Source organism: Adelges cooleyi, unplaced genomic scaffold (assembly GCF_023614345.1).
Source record: "Adelges cooleyi isolate 19-005CV unplaced genomic scaffold, UGA_ACOO_1.1 ACOO_flye_CR_arks_rails_tigmint_CR_PRNA_21, whole genome shotgun sequence".
Taxonomy (NCBI): Eukaryota; Metazoa; Arthropoda; class Insecta; order Hemiptera; family Adelgidae; genus Adelges; species Adelges cooleyi.
Window position 1 is genome coordinate 8830278 of NW_026095871.1, and position 17468 is coordinate 8847745.

General features: G+C 28.5%; 3 protein-coding genes across 6 annotated transcripts; 2 read left to right on the forward strand and 1 right to left on the reverse strand.

Annotated features, from left to right (window-relative positions):
• The first annotated feature begins 1819 nt into the window (after nucleotides 1-1819).
• Nucleotides 1820-10263, forward strand: LOC126834960 (sodium-coupled neutral amino acid transporter 9-like). 2 transcript variants are annotated; one of them, XM_050567212.1, is made up of 12 exons: nucleotides 1820-2121; nucleotides 2186-2305; nucleotides 2544-2625; nucleotides 3346-3386; nucleotides 5034-5191; nucleotides 5255-5416; nucleotides 5497-5550; nucleotides 5628-5804; nucleotides 6625-6839; nucleotides 7614-7718; nucleotides 8774-9012; nucleotides 9302-10259. In XM_050567212.1, the coding sequence occupies exons 1-12, from the start codon at nucleotides 1997-1999 to the stop codon at nucleotides 9465-9467; spliced, it is 1644 nt and encodes a 547-aa protein (XP_050423169.1). In that variant the 5' UTR covers nucleotides 1820-1996; the 3' UTR covers nucleotides 9468-10259. The 2 variants fall into 2 exon arrangements, with proteins under 2 accessions (XP_050423169.1, XP_050423170.1); XM_050567213.1 differs by lacking the exons at nucleotides 2544-2625; nucleotides 3346-3386 and having other exon boundaries at nucleotides 9302-10263.
• LOC126834963 (ATP synthase subunit C lysine N-methyltransferase) lies at nucleotides 10016-12033 on the reverse strand. 2 transcript variants are annotated; one of them, XM_050567216.1, is made up of 5 exons: nucleotides 11895-12033; nucleotides 11503-11642; nucleotides 11256-11428; nucleotides 10994-11182; nucleotides 10016-10240 (listed from the first exon to the last, which is right to left on the reverse strand). In XM_050567216.1, the coding sequence occupies exons 2-5, from the start codon at nucleotides 11600-11602 to the stop codon at nucleotides 10094-10096; spliced, it is 609 nt and encodes a 202-aa protein (XP_050423173.1). In that variant the 5' UTR covers nucleotides 11603-11642; nucleotides 11895-12033; the 3' UTR covers nucleotides 10016-10093. The 2 variants fall into 2 exon arrangements, with proteins under 2 accessions (XP_050423173.1, XP_050423175.1); XM_050567218.1 differs by having other exon boundaries at nucleotides 11799-12004.
• A 171-nt stretch (nucleotides 12034-12204) lies between these two features.
• On the forward strand, nucleotides 12205-17247 carry LOC126834962 (beta-ureidopropionase). Of its 2 annotated transcripts, XM_050567214.1 has the most exons (10): nucleotides 12205-12527; nucleotides 12613-12768; nucleotides 13582-13680; nucleotides 13936-14090; nucleotides 14159-14253; nucleotides 14875-15075; nucleotides 15142-15266; nucleotides 16396-16588; nucleotides 16782-16868; nucleotides 16948-17247. In XM_050567214.1, exons 2-10 carry the CDS (start codon nucleotides 12677-12679, stop codon nucleotides 17005-17007), a joined length of 1107 nt encoding a protein of 368 aa, XP_050423171.1. In that variant the 5' UTR covers nucleotides 12205-12527; nucleotides 12613-12676; the 3' UTR covers nucleotides 17008-17247. The 2 variants fall into 2 exon arrangements, with proteins under 2 accessions (XP_050423171.1, XP_050423172.1); XM_050567215.1 differs by lacking the exon at nucleotides 12205-12527 and having other exon boundaries at nucleotides 12534-12768.
• The last annotated feature ends 221 nt before the right edge of the window (nucleotides 17248-17468 follow it).

Sequence of the window (17468 nt, forward strand, 5' to 3'; positions counted from 1 at the left end):
AGAAATTTGTTTTCGAAGTTCGATTATTTAAAACCTATATCATCCTACTTTTTAAACACTCCAAGGATACATTACTGATTACATGCGGCAAATTCACTAGCTTCTTGCCTGCGTATTCACTCGTTGCTACCAACCAAACTCGCTTAATGTAATTTTTTAGCGAGTAAAGTTGAAATCCGATAAACGTTACTAGCTGGAGAGTGTAATCGTCATGGTAGTAAAATGCTAGTAAAATTGCTGCGTGTAGTGACATAAAATTACTGTGCTACCCAGCTGATGAGCGAGTGAGCGAGTTGATACTAGTTATTACTCCTGTAATTTAGTTATTCGTAGTAAAATATATTGTTATCGACACTCGCTTAGAATTCAAACACGCTTACTTACGCTCGTCTAGCGTAAACCCCGCTTAACGCTTATAAACTTTCCGCTATTATAGTGTTTAGAAATTGCGAAAACCATTACTTATTTTTATCTACAATGCACTTTTCAGCTAAGGCTGAATGAGGTAAAAACCAAAATTATTGTGGACGTATTATTTTAGCGCCTCGAGAAGAAAATTAATGATTTCCATGTGTTTTTTTTTTACAAAATTTCCTTCTAACCATTTAATGATGAATGAATATTATCTTTTTTCATTATATCCCAAAACCTATCAGTAATATTATGTATTAACCACAGTCCCTATGTTTGTCAATTGTTGGTCGCTAAATCAATTTACAATGAACTTAATATCCAAAATTTACTATGGAGTAGTAATGATTTGACGAGTACTTCATTCGGTTATAAAACTTAGTAGTTAGTACTAAAAAATGTATATGATTCATTAAAACACTAAAAATTCAACATATCTAATAACAATAAAAATATGCAAAATAACACAATAATTAATATCTATATCATATTTTTTTAAAAATTGTACGTGATGACCGTTATCTTTATAATTATAAATAATGAGAATAACAAACGAAACTAATATGAATTTGAGCACAAAATGGAAAAAATGCATCATTAGGTAATATTATTTACAAGGGCGCCACTGGGGAGGGGAGGCTAGAGGGGCTTAGGCCTTTCCCAAAAATGTGTGATTATATGATGGAGAGCTGACCCAATAAGTTATTTTTAGTGCACAGTTTTGGCGAGGGCTGTAGTCCCCTAAAATTTTAACCCTAGTTGCGCCTATGATTGTTAAATAATAAATATAAATATTAAAACTTATCTGTATATTATTAATTATTATGTTAACTATAATATAGTATTAACAAACGTATAAATATTCCAAATTATTAAAATATCCGGGATGCCATCAGGAATCCCTTTTTAGAAAAATAAAAGATAAAAAATATTATTTATCTTGCATATAGGATGTCAGTTGAATTTAGAAACCGACCTCTGAGCTAATTGAATACCTGATACATTCAGGTACTTTTATTTTTAACGTGGTTAACAGATTATCGCTTACTTAAATAAAAAAAAACGAGTGAAATTTTACTGTGATGTTAACATGTTACTGTACACGTAAGTATATTTATTATTAAACGAAACATTTTAATTGTGCCTTTGTTTGAATATTACCTTGATTTCAAGGTCTCGCTCAGCCTTAACACAGACTGCATTACTGTACGAAATGGTCCATCAAGAAAATGCGAAAATGCTGCTCCTGTTCGGATGTCTATTAGCTTTTAACGAAAACCAAAAAACACCACACGCCACGCAAACTAAAGTAGGCTACCAGCTCAAGGTGAGTAGGGTGGAAGGTCATTGTTGATATCGATAAACATGAATAACATTAAATCGTCTAATGGGCTATGTATGCGTACAGAGAAAATGACCATAATATCTATTGGAAGAGTCGCAGTATACACGCTGGATTCGCCATCCACGTGCTCACAAATCAAATTTAAAGTTTTTCTAAATGTCGTGAATTCTCTACATTTTGTTCAACTTCCGTCGTTTTGGTGAACATGTTGTTTTAAAGCCCGTATTTTAACCAAGCGAAATGGGTCGAGTGGCGAGAAAACTATCAAAAAAGAGCAACAGGCCTCGGGCCAAATCCATGTTCACGGCTACAGAGTTAGAAATTCAGCCTTTATTGAGTTCAGACATAAGCAGAACGAGTTTGGCGTATGTAAATTATTTTTCAATTATTAAAAATCAAAATATATATATATATTTTACATTTGTGTAGGGAAAACGGATTTATATTTAAGTATGACTCCGAAACAAGCGATGTAGAGAATGCCAAAAATACTATTCACACTACTACTTCACCGAAAGCTAATGAGCTATTATATCCATATTACCTGAGGTACCTATATTCTATACATTTAAAATAAAGTCTTTGCAAAATTATATTCTTAAAAATTTGTCGACTACCAAAACACACTTTAAATATTAACCTCTAAAATTTTTGGTGACGATGCTGTAATCTTATAAGAAACACATTAGTCCTAGTTTTCATATTGCATTTTATTCGTAAGCTAACTTTAATCAATTTAATGTATAGGGTAGGGATACTTATTACATATGTATATTAATATTTCTAGGTCGTTTAGCTTAGACTACGATATTGTTAACAGACCGAAATTTTATCGCAAACTACAACCTTATATACCACTAGGAGATACAGTGAGTTTAAATTTCAAATATATTTTGAATAAACATATTATATAAATTATTTTATGTTACGATAATTTAGTTATATAGATAAGTATCATAGAAAAAAAAATAATACAGAATCTGTTAAAAATAGATAAACATAATTTACTGTACCAAATAATATCAGTTAACACACGTTAGTGTTATCGAGATCGAAGTACAAAATTATACCATTTTTAATATGTACGTATAGTTTATTAAGAACTTATTGCATATTGATCAATGTTACTCTTCGGGGAATTATTATCTATATAGGTACATCAGTTATATTTATTTAATACAAATTAGTTGATTTTTGTACAACTAGTATACTTTTAAGTCATAGGCGGATATTTGATTAATTTTTTGGGGGGGGGCTAGTAATTTTTTACCTAAAAATTAAAATGACCCGCAAGGGTTTCACACCCCCAAATTCTTAATATCTAATATTAATTAACATTACAACAGTATAAATAAAAACCATAATAATTATTATACAATATTTTTACATTATTTTTAAAGTAAATACATTATAACAAATTAGTTTGATGAGTGATCAATCAATTTGGGAGGAGGGGCTTTTAATAGTTTTTTTTTGGGGGGGGGGGCTAAGCCCCACGATAGTAATCATAGTAATAATAATAAATAATTTAATACGATTGTATTTAATAATTAATACTAAAATTGTAGATAAACTTTTTGAAATTTCAGATTACAACAGAACCATACACTCAAAATAGTTTAGTTACTATGTAAGTATTCAAATATTATTATTTACAAATGAAAACTATGATATTTATCTAATGTTATTTGAATAACAATAGACAACTGTATTTCTTAATAGGTAGGTATACAAAATGCCAAGTCTTGAATTGGGTTCTTATTAATTTTTAAAATTTTAATCGACGAAAAAAATGTTGATCGAGATTAAATTCTGCGCTATTTTAAGGAAAGAACAGATTACTTTTTCTTGTTTAAATTCGCGTTATTTGTTAATACAAAATAGTTAAGAGTTTTCACTTTTCTGTATTAGGAGTGAAATGTACCTACACGTGGGTTTCCACGATTTTATTAACAAAATACCTACTTATTAAGTTTAAGCTTAAAAAACGTATGTAACAAAAAATTACCTCATAACATTCGCTTGACAACTAGATCTTGTTTTCCAAATCAGTGTGTTTAGCAATAAAAAATTGTTGATGTTGGTGAGAGCGGCTGCTAGGTAGTCGCACGACCGGCGACCGGCCGGCTCTGATAAATGACAGGCGACCTAACGCAAGTTTTGGTGTAGCAGCGGTGGCGGCTACGGCTGCCTTCGCCGTTAGCTCGAGGGGGTTTATTGATCATAGCACACCCCCAAATCCCGTTGAGAGTCTGGGGTCGTTGCACCATGCAAACGTCGCCGTTGCCGCTAGTTCAACGTCCCGGTTAAACAACCCTAGTCTGGGGGCTCAGCTAAACTCAGACAGATAATAGTCCGTTTTCTTGCTCCTATTAACTAATGCAACTAAAAAAGCTTTTTCAAATTATAACTAGTATGCTTACCACTGAGTATATTTTGTATACTCCGGTGTAACTATAAGGTTTATTAAATAACCATGGCATTAATAAACCTCACAGGATAAGGGTTAAAAATATTAAGTCCCCAGGCAGGACAGGATCGCAAATATTTAGGATAAGTACAACCATTTTCATAACGCAATTTCTACCATCACTTTATTTACTTATTAATTATCAATTACGTTAATTTTATTTATCGTATTTTGAGGGAGGAAGCGAATAATTTATAAAAAAAAATTATGTTTCAACAAACTTAAGTAAGTTATATATAGTTATTTTATATTGATAACTTATTGCTTACATTTTTACAAAATGGTTAAATTCATATTTTACAATCTTACGTTTAATAAGCTTGGACTTAAGACACATTAATTTGAACATTTATATTACACAGTAATATTTTATACCTAATGTTAGGGTTAGATTTTTTTAAAATTCGCATTTAAAAAAATATTGATCCAACACTTGTCTATTTTTAAGTTTTGAAAATATTAATCGACCGATGTTTGAGTAGAAATAATATGTATGTAACAAATTAGTTAACGATCAATACTAAAAGAAGAAATCGTATTTATTTTTGAATTTTTAATAACTTTCCAAGCAACTATGTTTAAATATACACATAAAATGAGTATTTATACAAATTTTTATGGATACAAAAACTTTTTTGTGGAAATTATTTAAACTAAAAATAACATTTTCAATAAATATATATGTGGCCATTCCCGTCGTTTGACTTTTAATGGACTCGACAATGACTTACCAGAATCTAGATTGTAATACAATTTTGAACAAAACCATAGATGATGAAAGTATAATTTCATATATCATCTGTTTAGATTTGCAATATGGAACACGATAATGGGTACATCGCTACTAGCGATGCCTTGGAGTGTAGAGCGGGCAGGACTCGTGATGGGACTGATACTCATGTTCGCCATAGCAGGACTCTGTTTGTATACATCCAATCGTATTTTAAGTGTACAAGTACTTCACGGTAAGAGTAGTAGAAAATGTCAACAATTTCCATAATGTATCTATGAATGTAACATTTATTTAGGAAATGAATCGGGCGAAGTAGCTCAACTCAGCAAAAAGTTACTGGGCCCTTGGGCAGAAGTCATAGCCAAACTGTTCTCGTTTATGATTCTTCTTGGCGCTAACATTGTTTATTGGATATTAATGTCCAATTTCCTATACTACTCAGTCGGTTATTTTCACGGTGAGAAATCATAGAAATATTATTATTTGGATCTGGGAGCAAAAAAAAATATTTTCTTAGGTAGATTTATTTTTTTGCAGATTTACTATTTGCAGACGAAAACACGGCGGCTTTCGAATTTAACAGTACCAATCGTAAGTATATTAAAAAGGTAATATGTTATTATAACCATAATTAATTTACATGGCGTGTTTGTTATATTTCTTGACAGTGTTATGTCCAAATGACCCCGATTATTCGACGTCTTCAAGCAACTCGACCAGGCCGTTCAGTCTGTATGAAAAGGTGTGGAATCTAAATACGACCGTACCTATTTTCCTCGTTATAATCGTTGCTCCTCTCTTGAACTTCCGGTCGGCTACGTTTTTTACAAAGTTCAACTCTTTAGGTAAGTACCGAGTACCATCCTCCTTTTAGGCGACCGAACTAGGCCTACCTACTCTTGGTCAATAATAATAACTATACGCAATAATAATAATAAGTATCGAGTACTTTAATCGTTAATGCGATAGTGTTCGGGAAAAACTGGTTAAGTATACAATTTTCAAAAACGAGTTTATGTCATATCTAGGTTCAGAAAAATTATACGATTTTTGTGTAAAATTATCTAAGTCATACAACGATTTTACCAGTTGTTATACCTTAGTAAATTTTTATTTTTACACTATATGGTACATTTTTTTAATTTTCTAATTTAAATACTGAACATTTTAAAATTTAGACTTACCACGTTTTTCCCGAGCACCGTCGAATGAACCACAGCTAGAGATACTACAACTAGCAATATGTATCTTCGTCTTAACGTTGCCCCTTACAAATCTACAAATCTTCTCCACAAATCCATGGCCATTTTTTTACTCTAATCTATACACTGCTTTGTCGGTATACTTTTATACTAATTACTAACTCTATCTTACAATGGTTACATATACCGATAAATTCAACACCCCTCTGTTGTATCTTTCCACCTCATTAAGCCTCAGTTTATTCTGTTGAATACGTCTTTTTTAATTCCACCATTCTTATACATAACTGTCCCCAAATATTTTAATTTCTCTAATCTATTTACCATTTACTCGCCAAGCATAACTGGTTCTCTACTTCTTTCTAAAACTATCCCATCACTAAACTTAAACTCCGAATATTTTGGCAAACGTTTCCCTCCATTATTACTTTATATAATACAACATTACAATACTTGTGCATAGGAACGTTGTCCGTGCTGTATCTGTTTGTATTCATAATGATCAAATCGTACAGCTGGGGAGTGAATATCAACATATCTACCGTGGGAGGTATGCCGGACTTTTCGGACCTTTACAAAAACACTTTTCCCGCCACGTCGGGAATGCTCACCCTTTCGCTGTTCATTCACAACATAATCATTACTATAATGCGGAATAATGAGAATCAAAAGCACAACGTAAGTCAAAAAACCAGGCCCGGATTAACAAAATTTGAGACCCGGGACCAGATATTTTCTTGGGGCCTTGAGATAAACTAGACAAAAAAATGCAACAACTTTTTTATAAAAAAACCACTTAAATTATAAAAAATAAAAAAAAATAGGTATAACTTATTGGTAAATATCTTAAAATAAAAAAAATATATAATTTATTAAAGACAATTACTTACGTACATTAGTTATACTACTTTAAAAACTTTTTTTTTTGCTTACTGCTTGCAAATGTCTGGAGTACACCGTAAGCTATCACAGTTTATTGTTCTTAAAATATCATTTTTAGATGATAATATCATCAAACGATTTAAGTTCTCCTGATTAGAAATTGTTCATATTTGTTTCTTATGCGAGTTAATTTCGAACAAAATTGATCAATGACGACATTGTGTGTTGACTATTGAGAAATGAGACTTATAATGTATGTGGTTAGTACTTACCATCAGGAAACTCTTTTTTAATTCTTCTCTCGCACTTTCTATTAATATTGATGCTAAGTTCACCATTTTACTTTCATAATCTTTCAAACATTAGTTCTTAAAACATTTTTTGCTGCTGTTCCATGTCTAAAGCTCTTAGAATTGGGGTTCATGGAGCAACATCCCCCTTTACTCCGGGCCTGCAAAACACTCCATACATTATATTAGCTGGTTAAACCAAATAAGATGACGCTCGACCGCTCTTAATATTATTATGTATATAAATGTACACATATTATAACGCATAATTTGTTTTCAGACACGTGATTTGACCATAGCGTTCGTGCTGGTCCTTTTAACGTACTTGCTGATAGGAATTACGTTTTACGTGTGTTTCCCTTTGGCCAAATCGTGTATCGAAGACGTAAGTATATATGTATCTATAATACATGCTACTAAATACTAATAAGCCATCATACAATCTATACAAGAATAGATTACCGCTACAGGCAGACGGCTACATTCAAAAAAAATTTTTAACTCTAATAAATTACTAAAACCTAAAATTATCATTAAATATTTAGATTTATTTGAACATAATAATTTCATTTTTTTGCTAATATTATTAATTTCTAAAGCAGTTCGCTAAATAAATAAGAGCATATGAGTTTAAGTATGTGCTAGAGTAGATTTGCCAGAGACGAAAGAACTCTTACACCAATTTACTCCTCAAAAAAAGACTAAATCACTTTAAAAATGGGATAATTAAAATTAATTCCTGTTACATCCTTATGTCAACTAAACGTTAATAAATTTATCACATACCATGACTAGCTGATAACATATTAGTTTTGATTTCCTAAGAGAGATTAGTAGCTCCCATGATACGCTACATTTAGCATCTTTTGGAGTATCAATAGTCACATTTTTTTTTATTAAAGATCATATGGATTAACAGCGAAGTTATGAGATCACCATGCCATATGTTTTATTTATTAAAACTAAAATAAAAAAATATTCTCTCCAAGAAATGATTACATAATATGTAATTATTTTACAATTCATCTTGTTCTTGTAGTTTATTCAGCACTACATTACGGTTTTTTTGAAAATTATTTATTAACTATTTTAATATTAAGATAATATTGCCAAAATAGTTGTTTTTTATAAAGCTTTATAATGAGCTTGATTTAAAAATAAAAAACTATTGTCTTAATATCTAAAATTATCTTCATATAAAAATAGTTAATAAATAATTTTCAATAAAACCGTAATGTAGTACTGAGTGAACTACAAGAAGAATATAGTATATTAATATATAATACACTCTATAAATGTAACATAGGTACAATTTCATTGTCTAACATGAACGCTGCGTATTTTACCAGTAAATTTATACACTGCACTGGTGAATTTATTTCTGTAAAAAATAATATTATTAAATTATTAATGACTATATACCATGTTTTTTTTTTTTAGAACTTTTTAAATAATTTCCCCAGTACAGACGTGTTCAGTATTGTTGCTCGAATATTTCTTTTCTTTCAACTGCTCACCGTATATCCTCTAATATCGTATATGCTCAGAGTTCAAGTATTTGCAGCTTTGGAACTGTCAATATATCCAAGTGTATTACATGTTGTGGCGCTCAATTGCTTCGTCATCATAATCTGCATTCTCTTTGCTATATTTTTACCACACATAGGAACAGTAATAAGGTAATGCACAAATTTCCAAACTGTTATGATTTGTATTTTTACTAAAACTAGTACAGTCAACCAAAACAGAAGTATTTAACTTTTTTAACATTCAAATTGTTTTTTAAATAATACTAAATATTTAAAAGTTAGTATTATAATAATACTAATTTCAGAAGTTGATTATTTCAATAGACCAAAACTTGATAGATTTAAACTAAAGAATAACATAATACAAGTTCAGATCAACAATTAAACACTCACCATAAAATTAATGAATTAATATTGAATTTGTTTATTTTATTTTTAGATTTAGTGGAGCCATTTGTGGTTTTGTATATATTTACACATTACCGACAATGTTACACTTGGCATCCCAAAAGAAGCGTAATCTTCTGACTACAGGATCAATCATATTCCACGTATCAATATCAATAATAGGGCTGGCAAATTTAATTGCTCAATTTTTTGTATAAATAACTACTTTAAATACGTATGACTAAATATCATAATTTATTTGTATATTTAATTATTCATACTTTCTTATGAATTTGTATCGTTTATATTGTTCTAACTATTGTAATGCAATGCAGTAAAAATTTTCACTGAGATCTCCTCACTGAGAAAGTGTGATATCTACCATAATTTTTGTTACATGATATTTAATTATATGGCTTGAACAATATTTAGTAACTATTAAGTTTGGAGGTACTTATTATTTTTAAATAAAAATAATAGGTAAACTGAAAAAAATGTAATTAGGCACAATCAATAATAGACAATACTGATAAGTCAGTAGAATGTAACAAACTGAAGCTTGCCAAATCCAAATATCCAGGATAGAATTTTAAAAAGATTGCAATAATTTAAATGAAAAGATTTAAAAAAATGTCCACACTGTTTATATCCGAAGTTTTACATCTATATTATCTCTATAATACAAATTTGGACAGTTTATCATAATTTTTGGTGTTAGGAGTACAGGTGATTGTAAACTTTACAGTTAGATAAAATAAAACATATATACTACATTCATAATTTTATTAAATAATCAAGCAACTAAAAATATTTAAAAAAAACAAACAAACATATTTAAAATATTTCATTTCAAAATCCTATAAGCCCATACTTTGTCAATTCCAGCACCAATGACTAGATAGGGTTTCAAATTTGGAAGTGGAAAGCGACAAGCAACTATCACTGCTTCGCTAGATAACTCCTTAACAAATTTTTTTTCGAGATCTAGCATCTGTAAATTATAAATTTTTATTTTTATAAATCTTACATTTTTTTAAAGTTATAGTTTTTTGTAAAATAATAATTGATTGTTTTGTGTTTTGAAACCCACTGCTAAGCTATTTCTAAAAATTCCTAAAACTATTATTATTTTTTTTATATATCGTTCTAAAGATTTTTGGCACAATATCTAAACAGTCACAATATTTTTTTACTGTTATTGATATTTAAATGAACTATCATAATGTATACATTTATTTAAATTTGATGGAGAATTAAGGAAGTATTATTTTTAAAAACACATTTATTATTTGTATATGATCTCTAATTGTTTACCTTTAATTAATTTGTATTAAAGCGTTTAATTTTTGTAATGGTTTTTCAGTGGTCTAAACTACTGAAGACTTGTGATCTACTTGACCTTATTAAATCTTGATCTCACCATAGTGGTAATTTTAATAGATAGCTTTCTTTTGGAAAAACATAATAGCTCAACAATTATTGACTAATTTATATAATAAATATGAATACAAAATTAAAATTAAGTTTTCAAGTTAATAAATAATTTTTTATATCAATATATTTTGAAACTGTTTAGACTTATTTTTTGTAAATAAGTAAAGTAAATATTGTGGAAATTAGTATGAAATAATCATATTTTTTAAAATGTATGGCTAAAGATTTCTAGTACATAATATCTACTTATTTATTAATTAGTATAAAATGTACTTTTTATCTGATCTTTATTCAAATAAATAATACAAACCATTTCGTCAACGCCAAATATAACAACATTTGAAAATGGTCTTAAGTCAAATTTCCACAAATCAGACCGAACAAACTTTGGACGAGGCCTAATGTTTGATAATAATGCAGTCAATCTTGAATACAACACTAACCAATAATTGAGTTCTACTCCAACAGACTCAAATCCAACTTTAGCTGATTCAATTACCTAATACAAATAATATTATTAATTTTTTTAAGTAAACATCAATAATATTTTAATTAGTATTCTTTGGTCTTACTATTCTTCCATCACCACTGCCTAGATCTACTAATTTGCCAGAACGACCTTTAAGTGTGCTTAATACATTTTGTAATTGAACATTAGTTGCTGGAACATAAGGTAGACATATCTTTCGTAAGGCAGGCGAAACAAATGGATAACAAACAATACTGAGTATAATTGAAGCTCCACCTACATTAAATAATATTTTATTATAAACCAATTATAATTTTTATAATTTCAAGTTAAAAAAATAATAAATATACCTGTTAAGCCAATTAAAAACAAACCCTTAAAGCTTCTGTCATTACGTAATTCAAGCTTTTCTGAAGCTTGATTTATGTTTGAAAATATATCAGAGTTCATCACCTCTTAAGTGTTCGGTTATTATTAAAGTTCTAAGTACCTATACAAAAAAAATACTTGATTAATGAGTTCAATAATTTATTGTAACATTGCCTTTTGAAAACGAAGTACACATAGTTATATCAATTCTCTTTTATTAGTCATGGTAATTAAAACAATTAATACTGTAAATTATAATTGATTTATTTATAACTACTTTTTTACTATACTTGATGATATTTTAAAACGAAATTTTAGGTACTTATGATTATTATTGCTAGGTAAAATGTTTATAATTCCAAATGGCTTATACCTATCCTATCTTTATAAGTCATCAGTCACGTGTTGGCGGTGTTAGCACTTTACCATGAAGACTAGTCATGCACAGCGTGACAGCTTTAACTTAACATTTTATAGTAATTTATTAATGCCGTTAGATAATAAGTTACGTTATCATGACAGATGATAAATTGATTGGTATCTTTAGAACTAGTGATAACCGCAATATGGTTGCCGGAATTTTTGGGCGGCTGTATATTTCTTACGGAGAAAATCAGCTGCCATGTTGTACAAATTGATAACACAAGTAGGGGTGACATACCTATGTAATATAATAATATAATTTTTAATTTTGTTATTAGATAAATGAACTTAAAAATATAAAAACTCGAGAGTCGAGACTAGAGCATAGACAAGTATACTAGATATCGTGGAAGGATCGTCAACAGTCAGCACGGTTGTCACTTGTCTGTTGCAAGTTGTTTTTTGTGTTCAAAATGTTATAGCTACTAACTACGCCAAAACGTTGAGTAAAATACCCAGTGTTAAAATACTGTTCAACAAAGATTGAAATAAATTACTCATTACTATTGCTTAAGGTTTTAAGTAATAGATAATTTTGAACTAATTGTATTAGATTCCTCCATCGACATTTAAAATAAAATTGGTAGATATTTTTAAGATGCTTATAATATTGTACCTATAGTAGCTACATCTTGTGAATGCATATGTATATGTTTTGTTATTCAAAGTGCTGACAGAATTGTCCATTTCATTGGTGATATACCTATAGTCCGTTACCTACTGTCTACAAAAATGTTTGAGAGCATTGAAAAAAGTATTGAAAATCACATTCCACATGAAGAACTGAATGAAGTTCAAAGAATTTTGTTTGGTAAAAAACTAGAGTAAGTTTCAGTATGATTCTTAAATGATAAAAAAAATAAAACCTCATTAGATATAATAGCTACTTTGATTTCATATCATTTAGAATTATCCAAGTAAATATTTATTTATAAATCAAGAAAGTTTAAAATAATAAATTATGTTAGAAATAACATTGTGATGGGACATTATCACAATTGTTTTTCAGTAGCTGAAAATGACACGTGAATGTAGTCAATCTACAATAATTTTTTTAAAAAAAATCAATCTAGGTATTTGGTTTTAAAGTAACTATACAATTTCTTAAATGAACGAATGTTTTAAAAACATATGGGACATGTTGATGGTATTAACAATGTTAATTATAATTTCAAATAGCACTACTGACTGAACCGTAAGATTTAATTAGTACCGAAGTAATCAGTACAAACTAATAAGGACAAGAAAATTTTTTTTTTTGTATAGTCTTGCAAGTGATATAAAACATAATTATATTGTTAATGCACGTTTAGGCTAATGCCAGACTAGTATCTATTGATATTTACAAAAAACAGCTTGTTTACTCTTGATAGTCAAAAATACTTAAGTCCTTTGTTTGTCCAATCTGAAGTGTTGTTTTAAATGTGCTATTTTTCATATGGATTGTCGATATAATTATAGTATAAAAAAATACTGTATACTTTTACTTGATTTAAATTTTATCGAAATCTGAACTCTCCTATTTGAAGTAAATAAAAAATTCTCCTAGCTGAAGTACAAAATTTAATACTATATAATTTTAGTTTTGTAAAAATTATTACTAATTACACAAGTTTAATAAATGTATGTATTTTTAGAAAACTGGAGGTACCTGAGTCATGTATTAACAATAAAGAGAATGTAGAAGTAAAAGGATATAAATTTCACTGTCAAGCTGAAGAATTAAGAGAAAAGAGGTATTTAAATTAATTGAATCATTATAAATAAAAAATGACCCGACTACTTTAGTTGTTAAATTTAATAAACATAAATATAGAGAACTTATTTCTTAATTTTAAGTTTTTACCTTTAATATAAGTTATTAAAGCACAACAATGTTAGATTAACATTTTTTCGTTGTTCTGAAGATAATGAATAATGTCTCTTATATCAAATAACCTTTTAATCATTGATATATTAATATTATTGTACATGATAGTTTACTATTTCAGAGTAGTTAAAGTTGGTGTTATTCAGAATCAAATAGTCCTCCCGACAACTGCTCCATTAATAGAACAAAGAAATGCTATTTTCAAAAAAATTGGAAATATTATATCTTTAGCAGCTAAAGCTAATGTAAATATAGTTTGTCTTCAAGAAGCTTGGCGTAAGGTTTCCTAATTTTACAACTAGTGTATTTATTAAAATATATAAGTAATTTTTTTTTTTTTTTAGCTATGCCATTTGCTTTTTGTACAAGAGAAAAATTTCCTTGGTGCGAGTTTGCAGAATCTGTTACAGATGGACCTTCAACAATGTTTTTAAAAGAAGTAACTATTTTTGTTTTGATTTTTTTAATTTATTATAGTATTTATACAATTAATTTAATTGTATTGTAGACCTATTTGAGCCAGCTCAATTCTTTTATAAATATTATTACATAATTCATACAACCAGGGATGGTTCTAAGACTCAAATTTTGTATGGGCAAGAGTATACTTTTAAGAGGGCATCGCACTGGTGATTTCCAGTGGTAAAAACATGTTTACGGCAACTGAAAATAACTAGCTTAATTTTGGTTTTAGAGTAAAAACACCCACTATAATATTAAAAGAGAACAATATTCCAGAGGGCAAGACGGTGCGATTTTTTAGAAACCGAACAAAATAGAGTCCTAGTTATTGAACTAATAATTACACATCACAGTTTAACCTTTAAATTAAGATTTTGTAAAAAATTGCCTATACTTTACTCCTTAAAAATGGGCGTTGCGACGTCCTCTTAAGTGAGCTGTAGGCAAAACTTAAATCCCCAATTTTATTTTGCCTTAACAAACCCAGTATAAAAAAATGCAATAACTGCCCACTTTGCCCTTACTCTAGAACTGCAACTGAACCCTTAGAAAACACAACAGTCTTTAACATTTTAAAACTAAATACACATTTCTATAGCTGTGCAAACAATATAATATGGTGATTATATCTCCAATTTTGGAACGTGATGAAAGAGATGTTATATGGAACACTGCTGTAGTTATTGATAATTATGGAAATGTCATTGGAAAACATCGCAAAAACCATATACCTAGAGTAGGTGATTTTAATGAATCCACTTACTACATGGAAGGAAATACAGGACATCCAGTTTTTGAGGTAACATTAATTGTTTTACTTTTTTATTATTATTATTTACACCAAGTTTTAATGTATACACTTAAGACAATCTTTGGGAAAATTGCAATAAATATTTGTTATGGCCGACATCATCCACTTAATTGGTTAATGTTTGGGCTAAATGGAGCTGAAATAGTATTTAATCCTTCAGCAACAGTTGATGGCCTTAGGTAAGTAACTATTTATATATATTATAATATGAATAAAACTAGCTATGAGTATTATGTAAGTATAAATACATAAGGGTTAAAACGCTAAATATGAACTAACGTTTAAACCAAACTCCCATCGATTTTTTTGAAAATTACACTGCATGTATGTTACAATGAAAATAATATTCACAAGTTTTGTTAGATTTATTTTTATTATTTTGTGCATGGTCTACAAAAGTATTTTGAGTTTTTTTCTTGACACCTCTTTTTTGTCGTTTTTTTTATAGTATCTTTGGACATCATACAAAATTATTAAAATTTAGTTTCTTATGTAAAATAATCTCAGCTTTCTGAAAAAAATATTGATTTTTTTTTTTTGCATAATAGAAAGTCATTATAATTGAATTTATAATGTAAAATGTTGTTTTTTCTTCTTGCCCAAAATTTGAGAATTTTTCTAATATTTTTTCAGAAAGCTGAGGAAATTTTACATAAATATGTAAATTTCATATTGGGATCTCTATAGTAACTCTAAGAAAAACAAAAAAAAGGTAAATTTTAGAAAAATTGAAAATACGGAAAACCATGTTATTTTTATAAAAATGATTGATAATTCATTTTGAATACCGTCGTAAATTTTTCTCATTTTTTCGACTTTTATGAATTTTCACTTCTTTTTTTGACCAAAATATTTGAACAAAATCTTTAAAAATTAAAATACTTAGATTAAAATCTTACTATTAACCAGAACACATTTAAATCTTTATTTACAAAATTTACGGACACACCCATATTTACAATTTGTTTTGTGCCTCCAAGTTTTGAAAGTCTTTGACTTACGATGGTATCTATAACTAACGATCAATTTAGTCTAAAGGTAGAAACAGAACGGAAAACAACAGACCATGATCACAGCCCTGAAAATGGATTATATAAAGTTTCCAAAGCTTTGGCGAAAACAAGTAAAATTGTAAATATTGGTGTAACTGCAAATTTTGTAAATAATATAATTGAACCTCATACAAGATTTAATCAATTTACAATATAATAAATTAAATTATAATATACCTTAATAAGAGAGTTAGCATGTTGTGGCTGTACGTTGTCTGACGCTAAATAAGTATAAATTATACATTTTAAATTCCAGTGAAACATTATGGGGAATTGAAGCAAGAACAGCAGCTGTGGCTAATGGTTATTTTACTTGTGCCATAAACCGAGTTGGAACTGAATCCTTTCCTTCAGAATTTACTAGTGGTGATGGCAAGCCAGCCCACAAAGATTTTGGACATTTCTATGGTTCTAGTTATATTACAGCTCCAGATGGTTCAAGGACACCTGTAAGAAAATTGTTTTAATATGTGTAGCCAATTATTTTATAAATATTAAATACTTCATAAATTGTTAAATTATACAACCTTATATACTACATTCCATGTTTTAAGAACAAATATACATAATTTATGTAATTTTCAAATTCATAAAATAATAAATAAATAAAACAAAGGTATTAAATAAAGTTTATACTTACAGGGTCTCTCAAGAATTAATGATGGCCTGCTTATTGCAGAAATTGATTTAAATCTTTGCAGACAAATAAAAGATCATTGGGGTTTTCAAGTAATAATTTTGCATCTATTCAACTTTAAAATTAATTTTAAATTTGTATTTTTGTTTTAATTGTCTTATTATTTTCTAGATGACTCAAAGACTTGATATGTATGCGGATTCTTTATCAAAATATGCAAACAAAAAGTAATTTTAATTTTCAGTACCTGACGGTAAACTGTTCAATATACAAAACTCCAATGGCTTCAATGTTCAAAATACCTGTGTTTATTTGTTTTTAGTGTGAAGCCTATTGCTTGACATTTTTTGGCAAACTACTTTAAAAACAAATCATTTTAAAGAACAATTATATTTTATTAAATTCGTATTTTAAAACATTATCATTATCATTTTCATTAAATACTTGTCTACTTTATACTAAAATATTAAAATGGAATTATGAATTATTTTAAATAAATAAACATTATAAAAAATGTTGGTTGTTAAAAATACGTGCGTTTTCTATTAAGTATTATATAACGAACATCAATTTTTCCTCAAATATATGCTGGTTTAGAACAGGCACATAGCATATTCAAGTTAGTTGCCATTAGACTGTAACAAAATCATGAGGGCTGTTGCTGTTCTAATTTTATTTGTCATTATTAATTT

What these genes read in the sequence shown, in the direction of transcription:
- LOC126834963 (XM_050567216.1), bottom strand. Translation starts at nt 11,602, where the DNA reads ATGAACTCTGATATATTTTCAAACATAAATCAAGCTTCAGAAAAGCTT. An exon ending in GTTTTTAATTGGCTTAACAG is followed by an intron (nt 11,429 to 11,502) that starts GTATATTTATTA and finishes TATTTAATGTAG; the next exon opens with GTGGAGCTTCAATTATACTC. An exon ending in GCAGTGGTGATGGAAGAATA is followed by an intron (nt 11,183 to 11,255) that starts GTAAGACCAAAG and finishes TATTTGTATTAG; the next exon opens with GTAATTGAATCAGCTAAAGT.
- LOC126834962 (XM_050567214.1), top strand. Translation starts at nt 12,677, where the DNA reads ATGTTTGAGAGCATTGAAAAAAGTATTGAAAATCACATTCCACATGAA. An exon ending in TTGTTTGGTAAAAAACTAGA is followed by an intron (nt 12,769 to 13,581) that starts GTAAGTTTCAGT and finishes ATGTATTTTTAG; the next exon opens with AAAACTGGAGGTACCTGAGT. An exon ending in CAGATGGTTCAAGGACACCT is followed by an intron (nt 16,589 to 16,781) that starts GTAAGAAAATTG and finishes TTATACTTACAG; the next exon opens with GGTCTCTCAAGAATTAATGA.
- LOC126834960 (XM_050567212.1), top strand. Translation starts at nt 1,997, where the DNA reads ATGGGTCGAGTGGCGAGAAAACTATCAAAAAAGAGCAACAGGCCTCGG. An exon ending in TTATATCCATATTACCTGAG is followed by an intron (nt 2,306 to 2,543) that starts GTACCTATATTC and finishes TAATATTTCTAG; the next exon opens with GTCGTTTAGCTTAGACTACG. An exon ending in TACAAAGTTCAACTCTTTAG is followed by an intron (nt 5,805 to 6,624) that starts GTAAGTACCGAG and finishes ACTTGTGCATAG; the next exon opens with GAACGTTGTCCGTGCTGTAT.